Below are 12,292 nucleotides of genomic sequence, written 5' to 3' on the forward strand. Positions count from 1 at the left end.
AGTGCATTGAAAAACATGTTCATACTCGAGCGATGCTTAACATTTCCTTGAGTTTCGTTAATAAGTTATCTTAAAAAGATTATTAAAGCTATTATATGGAAAAAAAAGAAGCTTTTTTTATTTTTTGGGCGACGGGTACGCTATATGAGGAAACTCGTCTGGGCCTCCCCCCCTCGACAATCTTATCTTTCACGTGCCCATTCCAATCCAACCGAGAAAAATAATAAAAACGCCCTCGTCTCCATACCACATAAACTGTTTTTTTTTTAAAAGGCATATATAAAATAAAATATAATATAATATAATATAATGGATCTCCTCCTGCTTTCCTCGTCAGTATAAAAAACACGCGTACCCGCCTCTTCTCTGTTTCATTCTTCCTCACCAAGCAAAAGCTATAACCCCCACACTCACAGAAAACAGATAAAGAGCGCGCGCGCACTCCCTCCCTCTCTCTCTCTCTCTCTCTCTCTCTCTCTCTCTAAAAGCTTCTCTCAAAAACCTCTGAAAACCCTCTCAAGATTCGCGAAACCCACACCATGGATTGGGTCCGTGGCAAAGAGATTGGCCACGGCAGCTTCGCCACCGTCCACCTCGCCGCGCTCGCCAAAACCTGCCCCTCCGACAGCCCTCCGTTGATGGCCGTCAAGTCCTGCGACGCCGCCCTCTCTTCCTCCCTCAAGCACGAGAGGCAGGTTCTCAGCGAACTCGGCGACTGCCCCCGGATCGTCCGCTGCTTTGGCGACTCGATCACCGCCGAGCGCGGCGACCAGGAGCTCTACAACGTCCTCCTCGAGTACGCCGCCGGCGGCAGCCTCGCCGACAGCATGAAGTCCAGGGGGAAGCCCCTCTCGGAGGCCGAGATCAGACGCCACACGAGGTCGATCCTGGAGGGCCTGGAGTTCGTCCACTCCAAAGGGTTCGTCCACTGCGACGTCAAGCTCCAGAACATCCTCGTATTCCCCAACGGTGCCGAAGAAGTCAAGATCGCCGATTTCGGCCTCGCGAAGAGAGCTGGCGAGCGGTTGGCGAAGGGCGGGAAACAGGGCGGGTTCGAGTGGCGGGGCACGCCCATGTACATGGCCCCCGAGTCGGTGAACCGCAACGAGTACGAGCCGTCGTCGGACGTCTGGGCGCTCGGGTGCGCGGTGGTAGAGATGGCGACGGGGAGGCCGGCATGGGGGTCGCGGGTCGAGTTGAACGCGTACGCCCTCATGATCAAAATTGGGGTCGGAGACGCAATCCCAGAGATGCCCGAGGGACTGTCCGAGCAGGGGAAGGACTTCTTGATGAAGTGCTTCGCAAAGAACCCGAAGAAGAGGTGGACAGCCCGTATGCTCTTGAAGCACCCCTTCCTTGCCCACGACGGCGTCAACAATGACGAGGACGTTGTAAGAGATTGCGGAATCGAATTCGAGGATTCCTCTCCGAGGTGCCACTTCGATTTCCAAGACTGGGCTTCGGTGCAATGTTCAAGAAGGAGCTGGGAATCAGGCTCGCTTTCGCCCTCGACGGAGACGGATTCTGATCCGTCGTTCACTGGAGAGCTCGCTGCGTTGGAGATCTCGGCGGATTCTTCATCGGCGATCGATTGGATTGGCGAGTTGGCGAGCCGGGAGAGGCCCAATTGGGAACATTCGGAGGGTTGGGTGACCGTGAGATGATCGGAGCCCTTCCAGTTCCGAAAGCAGAGTCAGCTTAGCTAGAACAGAGCATACAGAGCAGAGTATTGGGAGAAATTTTTTCTTTTTTGTTGGGGGTCAATCCGAGGGTCCTGATTCAACTGATTCTTTTTTTTATGTTTTTGCCCTTTACTTTAGCGAGTGTGGATATTGATTCGGTTATTACAGAGGAGAGATGTGCTGTACAGACAGATACTTTTGTTTGATGCAATTGAAACGGAAAAATCATAATCTTTTTTGCGGCTGTGCAATTAGATTTGCAAGCAAGCTGGACTGTAAAATGCTCGGCAGCTTTTCTTTTTGATTGGCGACTTTACTGTGGAATGCTGTTTTGTCGCTCAGAAACAGTTCATCGATTGCAGTGAAGCAGTTGCCATTTTACGAAGGCGACTTCTTTCTTATTTTAGGAAATATTTCCGATTTATTTTCCACCTCAATTTAACTTTCTCGTCAAAAGGACTTGGCCATTAATCGTTAAATTACAAGATTACCGACAATCTTGAAGAAAAGGAAAACAATCTAAATTCATTTATGAAAATCGAGAGCTGCAAATTTGCCAATTTGATGCTTCGTTTAGGGGTCTCAACAGCAGTCCATCATTAGTAATTTCTGTGTGTTTTTTTGGCGCCTAGAATGGTGAGTAGTGCAAGTTGGGTTTTGGCTTTATCAGGCGCGGACAGGATCTGTTTGCCTTTTTTTACTGGAAAAGGGGACAAATAAATATTCAATGGTGCGTGAAACATAGGCAGCGGGTGTGATATCTAGTTCATGCATCGCAGATTCAGGAATTCAATTGATGCTTTTTGATTCCCATCCCCAATTTGGGATTGTCCCATCACATGCTTTGAATTCCGAGTCCAAGATCTCGGCGGACTCGAGCAAGTTGCAATTTTAGGGCTTTTCCTTCCTCTTTTTTCTAAATCTTATAAGGAAATTGCCACAAGAATATCTTCCTGGCTCTTGTTTAGGTAGGTTGGCCAAAGCGCCCCGTACTCTAGCTACCGAAACAAATCCGTCGCCAAAGATTTGGCCGACCAGCGAATTTGGGGCCTATGTGAAATTAAGTTGTCCACTTTTGATCCTTATTTGAGACAAGAGTCACTTTGGGATCCTCTATTGGAAAAAAAAAAAAAAACTGGATCAACTTCAATCTTTATTTGAAAATTTTCCATGAAAACCTTAATTGATGCCATTTATATAAGTCTCTAAGGATTCTCGTGTTTAAATTAAGCTCATTTATACATGGAAATTAGGTTTTTTAAACACAACTTTACCGGGTTAAGAACACCACATGTATCATAACTTTCGTACACTAGTGCTCACTTTGATGTCATACATTTTCAATTGATCATCGAGTGTCATAATTTTTGAAATTCATTCGCATTGGCGTCATAACTTTTTAAACGATCACTTAAGTGCCAAAAAATCCAATGTGGCATGAAAATTTACGAAACTTTGTGATGACATTTTTTGAAAGTTATGCCGCCAAAGTCAACGTCGTACGAAAATTATGATATTTGTAATGTCTCCATCCCCTACTTACCTAAATAAGACCCTAACTTCCATGTCTCGCCAATTTAAGCAAAGTTGATATTTTGTGGTAATTTTTTGTTGTTGCTTTATTTCTGCACAAAATGACACGGGGATTGAGCAAATTGGGCACGATTGCCGGGCCTAAAGTGCTGGTGGAGGAGGCAAGTTGGAGACATGAATGACCTTTTCGGTTCTTTAAGGTAATAATGATTATAAAATCAAGCACGACCTGAGGCGGTGTTCCTTCCTGAATTTAGAGGTCAAAAAGGCTTTTCCCATGTTCCTCGGTGCACCAATTCCTGAAGTGCATCATGTCTTTTATGCGATCCCGCGTATAAAAAACATTCATTGCTCCTCTATTCTAAGTAAATTCACTAAAGTTTGGGACAAAGAAATGAATAAATAAATTAGTGGATATCTCAATAAAGCATGCATCTGTTCCTCATTTGACCGAACACCCGATCTTGTCATGGAGTATGATTCATTTAACTTTGTGTTGGAATCTCGTGAATGATGTGTAAAGAAGGTTTCAAGTTTTACCAGATGCCTTTCGGTTTACTTGACTTACAAAAGAAGTATTTCCAAGAGGTAAAGCTAGGACAGATCCAAAAGCAGTTTCTGTTGTTTGATCTTTGAACTTTGATTTACTCGATGTGGTCCTCGTACTTTTTGAAGTAAACCCATTTAATCACTCGAGTCAATTTTGTCCGGTTAGCACTTAATGTGATAATATAATCAAACCATGAATTCTTAATTTGTTGACGTTATATTTCATGTCTGTAGCAACATCAACAACTCTTTTTTTTTTCTCTCTAAATGAAAATAAAAACAAAACAAAGAAATAGAGGACAACGAGGGTCACCGGCAAGGGCGGTGAACCTTGCGAAAGAGGAAAACGAGCTTCACCGGCAAGGCTGGTGGCCCTTGTGGGATCTCTGCAAGAGCAGCCAGTTCTCATGCCGCCATCGACGAGGGCCACAGGTCCACGACTATGGTCGAGAGAGGGCCAATTACCCTTTCCAATTTTTATTTGAAAATGAGGTCTTTCGTACGTATTTTTCTTATTTCTGTTTCCAATTATCAGTGCATTTCAATTTTGTCATTTCGAAGATGAAGAGGGCCTAAGGCGAAAGAATAATTACAATACACCATATAGGCCGATCAAATCCCCAACTATCATCGAGTAATAACAATTACATCACTCAAATTCTAAATTTATGTCTATTTTTCTAAGACACACACCCTTAAAAGTGACTCTGTTTGTTCAAATCGGTGGGAGGCCGAAGTTCAGTTATCAATCTGTCTTTGCACTTCTTTCATTAGGCCTATAATGGAAGATCATTAATATCTACCATACTGTTTTGGGACCAGCACTGCATTAATAGTTGCCCAACTGCACCCAACGGACTGGCACTGAGCAGTAAGACGAAATTTGTTTTTTAAAAAAATGCTTTTTTAGTGATAAAAAAGGTAGATATTTCTCATTTTTCAATTTTTTTTGGATAAAGTGTAGTGCATACACGATAGACTAGATTGATTAAAAAGGGAAACACATTTTATCAATCGCGCTTATAAACTAAGTTAATATGGCATAACCGACCGATCATATCGCACCTATGAACTATGTCTCTACCAATTGAACATCTACGTATATAGACTCTATCTCACAATTTACTGTCAAGTGATGTATTCGGTCACAAAATGCATTCTTGCTCAGAACATGCTCTTTTTTCCTTACTACGAGAGAAGTCCATTTTAGGTATTTTTTTTTTGGTCTGCTAGGTATATTCTCGACTTTAGAGTTCTTCTATGAAGAGGCGGGCCCCTAGTGGACCAACCTGGGGAAACCTCGCTCCTCCCCATTCCCCACGTGGGAACAGTAGCCACCGGGTAAGATAACCTAGAACGATAGAAATATCCCACCAACCACATAAACCAGGGAAGATACAAGCTTAAACCCAAGGTGAGCGGCCCAAATAGAGAATTCTTGGTAGATAATGGTATGGGGAATTGAAACTGTGCCGTTTAAAGTAGTCGATATACTATTATTATTTAATCATCACGGGCTAGATAAGTACTTTTAGGCCCAATAACCAACCTAAGACTTCCAGATACCCTCTGATCCTTATACATTGATTCTATAGTTATACATCAAATTACTCTTGAGTCACCAACTTATAGCCATACCTGCGATTTTGTTCAACTCACGTAAAGTAAGTAGGATAAAAATCGTATTTTTAGCTAATGACATGATTCCTTCTTTATAGAATCATTCCATGGTTATTTGAAGGAACTTTTCTCCCGTAAGTCATCTTTAGTTGAACGGTATATTTCCCTCGATGGGTTCTTAACTCTGTTTCCATTCGCCCTAGAGAAAGAGTGTTTTGATGGGTTGTTTTTTTTTTTTTTTGGGTGATTTCTTGAAAGAGGAAAGATGGTTTGCAATGTCATATAATGACTCTCTTGAAGTCTTATACCTTTTCTCGGATACTAGTAAAAGGCCCATGCGTAGCATGGATTTGATTTGTTTTGATTTGTCAAAAGAGGTTCGAGCGTTTAGTGCAAATGATTCAATTTTTTGTTGTTGTATTTGACATGTGAATGTTATCCACTTCGTTTCCAATATGCGGAAGAACCGGGCTTTCCTTCTCAGTTACACACTCATAACCTCGGATGGGAAATCTTCAAACTTAAAAACATTCCTCTTCTCTTGTCGATCCGTCAACTTCGAGTTATACATAACAAAAACTAAATCACTCATTCTCATTTGGTGCATACAATTTTTTGTCTTTCAAGAGAAGCAAACCTTCGACCAAAAAAAAAAAAAGAGAGAGAAGGAAACCGAATAGATTTCTCACAGAAAATCATAGAACTAAGTGACATTATGTGACATAATATCTCACCATCTCAAATGCACTTCAATTGCATTCACATCCAGAAGAGCTACAAGTCAAACTGAAAACCCTAATTGCAAAGCTCGTCGATTCTAGATATTGATCTCCATAAGAATCCCCACCACTCAGCTATAATCATATCAAAATGTACAAACAAGGATCAAAATGCCATAAACTAATTCATTGGTGATATAAAAGACGAACAGACCAAGTGAATACTTTACCGCAAAGATGTGAACCAACTTCCAAGTAGTTCCCAAATGCCACATCTTGATGTACTTAATCATGAGAGAGAGAGAGAGAGAGAGAGAGAGAGAGAGAGAGAGAGAGAGAGAGAGAGAGAGAGTTTGCGATTGCTAACCGAGGAAGACAGGAAGACAGAGCATGGAGGAAGAAGCAAAAAACACCAGGAAGGCGACGATTGGAGAAGGTGACCAATAGTGCAATTGTAGGCTAGAGACGATGGTGTTTCGGCTGGTCTTCCTCTAATTTTTATATTTCTTCGATATATTTAGTTTTAGGTGGGTTATGGGCTGATCATAAATTTTGTTCGGTTTGATTTTTGAAACTCTTCAAAACTGGGCTTCTCAAATCTTAATGGGTCAAAAACTTGTATTGTCAAAGAATCCAATGAATCGAAGACATAAAATTTAAGTCTATGTTTGATAATCTGTATTTGAGTTGATATCCTATACTTGGCAACGTCTTTTGAATTGGATAAACCAGTGTATACCCAAATAAAATACCGGATAAGAAATCCGGGACGGGGGTGGGATAAACCCGAATTGGATAAAAAAATTTAAAAGAAGAACTTAAAAAAACAAGAAAAACAAGCAAACGATTTTCAAAAGATGGAGTGATGGAGTAACGCATGCGGATATTGCATCGCCGGCCACCGCATGGAGACCACCACGACAACAGTTGATCATTGTCACTTCTGACCACCGTGCAATCGTCATTGCCTCCAATCGCCGCCAATCGAGTTCCAACAACTGAGGGTGAAAAGTAGTCTGAAGTCGATATGGTCCGTGCTTCACTGCTCTTATTGTTGTTGCTCTCTGCTTGTTTGTGCTTCACTTCTTCTTGTTCTATCAAAGTGGGAGGAAAATGACTATGAGGTAACAGTCTTTTGAGGCAACATTTTACTCCATGAAATAAAATAAAAAATGACTCTAGCAATTACAAAATATCTGGGTGCTCATCACTTTGGAGAATCGTGGATAAGCGAAACAAAGGAATATGAGTACCTTCACAGCAAACAATGAATAATTCGTGCTTGCGCAATCTCTCGAGTTTGTTCAACCAATTGGCAACCCGGATCGATCCCGTCGAGCTCTATCTCTCCATCTCTGTGATGTAGATGGGGGGTCGGCACCATCGCATGGGGTTTTATAGACAACAGCGACCTCGCGGAAGCCTATTAAGAGGACGTCAGATAGGACGGCAGACTTAGGCCACTATGGTAAGTGTTGGAAGTGGAGGGATGGAGGCTGAAGCAGCTAGACATGATGCAGTATTTTGAAAGATTTTTAATCCTATTCTAGATTGCATTAAATGTATAATGAGATTTTTTATAATCCGAAGGATATCCGATGAATTTTTTAATCTCATCTTATCCTATCCTATCTCAATTCGAATTCGGACAACTAAGCGTAACATAAGGAGTTGAAAATACTCAAATATCAAAGGGAATATGAAAAGAGGGGCACAAAGTTATGTATTATTCTACTATAGACCATGCATACTTATATAGTTACAGTTATGCGCTTCAAGGGGATTCTTGAAATAGGCTTGTGGCCACAATGGGACTCCGCACAATGTACTTGCCCTTATCATCCACCCAACTCAAAGAACCATCGACCAACCCATCTCTCAACACCCTTGGCCCTTCAACAGTGAGCTTGTATCTCAGCTTCTCATTCCTTTGCCTAAACACCAACCTTGGTGGTTCCACTCTCACCTTCCACCCCTCCATGCCCACCACTCTTGCCCTATAACTGGATTGGTCTTCCCCAACATTTGTCACCTCCCTCCTGAACTCTCTCACCACGGTTCCTGAACCAGCTTCACCATCACCAAACAGGGCAATGAAAGATGGGTAATTGAAGCTGGAGAGAGAGAAGTTGGAGGCATCTCTGCAGTTGTGGCTGGACTTTGCAATGATCTTGATCTTCTTCGGACTGTACTTCATCGCGCAGAGAAGGTTTAGATAGTCTTCAGCCCGCAAGTCATAGACCAGCCCGGGGTCGAGAGCCTTGTTTGGGTCGATGTGGCCCGACCCCATGGCGAGTGGGCTGGCCGGTAGGTCGAAGTTTGCAGTGTCTCTTATGGGGCTCCCAGTGTTGTCCAGGGCATAGGCCGTGGTCATGAGTGCGGACCTCATGGCAGCAGGTGTCCATGTTGGATGCACTGCCTTTATTAGGGCTGCCACACCCGCCACATGTGGAGCGGCCATTGACGTGCCAGTCATGAGATTGAAATCGCTAAACAAAAGGCGGCCCGATCCAACCTTGGCAACAGAACTATTTGGAGTCCAGGATGCCAATACTAGTGTTCCTGGGGCAATGAGGTCAGGTTTTTGGATGACAGGACAGCTCGAGTATGGCCCCCTTGAGCTGTACCCTTCGACTCGCGGCGCTGGCTTTTTTCCTAGCTCGGTCTTTCGGAATTCAAGCCTTCCTGTGGGATCATTGCTCTTAGTGATGTAGTCTATTAAGGCCTGCCCAGCTTGTACACCAATGAATGCAGCTGGAAATGAGCTTCTCGTGTAAAATTCTGATAAGTAGACGCTGGAAATGAAAACAGCTGCGGACACACTAGCAGATAATGTGTTTTCGATTTGTTTACTGATGCTAATAAGTTTGGTGACGCACACGATCATGTTGTCCCGAAATCTCTCCAATTTCTCGACGTTGTCGCAAGCATCCATGAATGTGATAGGAAGTTGGCTAGAGAAATATTTCCCAGGGTATAAGGTTGAGAAGTCGATCTGAACACCGTTTCCCAATGTTAAAGTTCCAAGGAATTTTCTGTCTGTGGTGCTCGCGCCCACAGTGAATAGCCACGGCGCGCCATTTACTAATGTCCAATGAAGCGGCCCGTCATTCCCAGCTGATGCCACCACAAGAATCCCCCTTTTGATAGCAGCAAAAGTTGCCACTGCTATAGGATCCTGCCCGAGCGAACTGGCATCGTCTGAGCTTAAGCCCAAGGACAGAGACAGTATATCGACTCCGTCCTCTATGGCCTGATCTATGGCTGCAATGACGTCTGAAGCATAGACCCCAAGTCTCCAAACCGCTTTGTACATGGCAATTTGGCATTTCGGTGCCATTCCTATAGCAGTTCCAGGAGCGTAACCGAAATATGAGGCGTCTCTCACCCAGTTGCCGGCAGCTGTTGAAGAAGTATGTGTCCCGTGGCCAACAGTGTCGCGTGCCGAGTACATCGAAACTTTAATTGCTTTGGGATTGTTTGCTAGTAGGCCCCGGTGGTAAAACCGGGATCCAATGATTTTCTTGTTGCACAAGGAGGAGTTGAAGTCGCCACCAGAGACGCACGATCCTTTCCATCTGGAGGGAATTGCAGGGATCCCGTCGTCGCGGAAGCTGGCGCTCTCTGGCCAAATCCCTGTGTCCACGAACCCAATTATCACATCATCGCCATACTTGGAAGCAGGCCATGCACCGGAGACAGAGTTCAGTCCGAGAAAGCCGGGAGTGTGCGTCGTGTGGAGCTTGAGGGGGCGGTCAAGGGTAGAGGATACATAGTGAGGGGATCTCTTGAGAGATTCAAGCTCCAGCCGGGAAAGAGTCGCGCTGAAGCCATGGACCGAGCTACTGTAAGTGTAGATGAGCTTGTCGAGGGGATTTGATATTGCTCCATCCTCTGATATAGAAGAGAGAGTGGCCAAGTACCAGCTTTGCTGGTCAGAGAACACTTTTGGCATAGACCGAGTGTCCATGTGAACGATGAATGTTTCGGCCTTGGATCGTGACCAACAAGAAGGCAAAAACTGCAAGATCAAAAAGCAGAGTGTAGATGCTACCTTGGACATGGCCTTGATTGCTTCTCTGCTAATGTTCAATTTGCTCTCTTCTTTCAAAATCTCTCAGCTTCATTCGAACATGAATTGAATGATAAGTTCAGTGCTTTCTCTGTATTTCTAGCTAATGCTTTTTCTGTCACTTTTGAGTTCTTTTTTTCTTAAAGGCATGCTGGTAAGTGGGAAACACCTCATTGGGAAAATACTTTTCCATTGCTTTGCTCTCTCTAGATATTTGAAGCTGGGGAACTTTTCATCATTACTCCTGCTTGGAAAAGCTCCGTGGTGGTGCCCATGGTGAAACTTTATTATGAAAGCAAGAACCCTGAGTTCTTCTGACACGTGCATACAGACATTCAGTTTTCACTTTTTGTGAATGAATATTGAACCTACTCCAATTCAAAGAGGTAGTTGAGGTAAGAAAATCCTTTCATTCAGATTATGTCGTATGCTTGCTTGCTCCAGCCTCTTTTACTCCAAGGACTACTTGGTCTTCTGTGCAATGAAAGCCATAAGTTAAGAATAAGATTGATCAGCAAGATCTTACAAGACAGATTACCCCCTCTTGAACGAACAATTTCATGAACATCCCTTAATGTTAGAGTACTCATCCAACGGATTGGGATCCTCTCCGTTGATTAATCGTGTTTACCCCGTTAAGATCATCACACGGCACCCTCATTTGCCCTTTCCTTTTTAACCGTTTGGCGATGATTTCGGGCCCGGCATCTGCGTCGGAGAGCAGCTCGATCAAACAGATTCATATACTCTCAATCATCTCGTCTTTTTGCCTTTTCCTGAGATAAAGGAATCAGCATCTTGCACTTTAGGTTGAACCCCAGTCAATGATCCACAATCCAAAGCTCGGTTCTAGGGATGGATATTGGCGTAGATTCCGGGGCAGTGGGTCGAGGATTTTCATGAGGTGGGTCCAGGCTAGTGTTAACCTTGTTTTGTCACGCTATATATTTCGTTTTGTCCTACTCTAATTCTCAACTCCTTTTCAGATTTTTACTCTGCCTGTTTGCAGAGCATAGGAATTGAACCCAACACCTAAAACGAAACGTTCCTACCCCAAGCTCCCCTTAAAAGGTGGGGATTCAAACTCCCCACCTCCACTTTCCCACGTGGGAAGGATAATTATGTATATATAACGTGACTCCTGGCATTTAATAAGCCTTTTAGTCACAAGCATTAATAATTACCCCCACTGGTATATTTGTACATGCTTCGCATGGTTTGTATACATAATTATTTTTGACAACTTATTTTAATTAAAATGCTTCTCTGCATTTGCACGTTCAACTTACATGAAAAACAGTATTTTCAGAGTTATAATAGGGACAATACTCGTAAAATTATAAAAGAAATATCATTCAAGAGTACATGGGCCTTTTGTAGGTCTTACTGGTATTGACGATCCGGATTTGATTTACTATATGTAGCGGATTTAGTGGCGGTAAAATGGGTCACAAATGGGTTGCCTAAAATTTGAAAAACAGGTTCAAATGGGTCCAAGAAGTAAATGGCTAACTCCATATGGGTCTAATGTATTGGGAACAAACCCATTGGAGACCCATTTTCATTGCAGCATAATTACCCATTAAAGAGAGAAGTGGTTTTCCCGCTGAGAATTTGCTGAATTTTGCTGAAGCTCAAAAGCTTGCCTGTGTCAATCCGTAATTGGGTTTTAACAGTTAGTTTAGTGCTATGAAGAATCTGGCTCGTTCACGTTCCACATTATCACCAATCTTTCGTCTCGTTTCAGCGTTGTTCCTTCATTGATTCGCCATTGAACCACGTTTCCAAGCATTACTTATAGGAACACTACCGCTAATAAAGTATCGATAAATAAATGAGGGAAAAAAATACTGGATATTTACAAAATTGTAACTTATGAACATTTCAGATTTATTATGGTCAATAAGATTGTCAGTAAGTTTTTAATTAAGACAACTTCACAAAAATTAAGTTACTAGGAATATGAGCAAAGTTTAGTAAGCCATATTTAATTATTGATATGGCCGTTAAATTTACAAACTATAAAGAAATCGTACAAATATTAAGTTAATAAAGGTACAAGCGTTTACGATACTTGAAAAGTTATTGGGTCATGTATGGGTTAGGTCCGGGTTGGG

The 12,292-nt window shown here is 42.9% G+C and overlaps 2 protein-coding genes across 2 annotated transcripts; one reads left to right on the plus strand and one right to left on the minus strand.

The window, feature by feature from the left end:
- The first annotated feature begins 463 nt into the window (after positions 1-463).
- LOC115692093 (mitogen-activated protein kinase kinase kinase 20-like) lies at positions 464-1,933 on the plus strand. The gene has a single exon (XM_030618852.2). The coding sequence runs from the start codon at positions 540-542 to the stop codon at positions 1,662-1,664; it is 1,125 nt and encodes a 374-aa protein (XP_030474712.1). The 5' UTR covers positions 464-539; the 3' UTR covers positions 1,665-1,933.
- Positions 1,934-7,767: 5,834 nt separating this feature from the next.
- On the minus strand, positions 7,768-10,308 carry LOC115692090 (subtilisin-like protease SBT1.9). Its single transcript, XM_030618847.2, has one exon. It carries the CDS (start codon positions 10,164-10,166, stop codon positions 7,878-7,880), a length of 2,289 nt encoding a protein of 762 aa, XP_030474707.1. The 5' UTR covers positions 10,167-10,308; the 3' UTR covers positions 7,768-7,877.
- Positions 10,309-12,292: the final 1,984 nt, after the last annotated feature.

This window comes from Syzygium oleosum, unplaced genomic scaffold, assembly GCF_021117445.2.
Source record: "Syzygium oleosum isolate NSW1041296 unplaced genomic scaffold, Sole_v2.1 Sole_v2.61, whole genome shotgun sequence".
Classification (NCBI taxonomy): domain Eukaryota; kingdom Viridiplantae; phylum Streptophyta; class Magnoliopsida; order Myrtales; family Myrtaceae; genus Syzygium; species Syzygium oleosum.

Coding starts and splice junctions, on each gene's coding strand:
- LOC115692093 (XM_030618852.2), top strand. CDS start 540: ATGGATTGGGTCCGTGGCAAAGAGATTGGCCACGGCAGCTTCGCCACC.
- LOC115692090 (XM_030618847.2), bottom strand. CDS start 10,166: ATGTCCAAGGTAGCATCTACACTCTGCTTTTTGATCTTGCAGTTTTTG.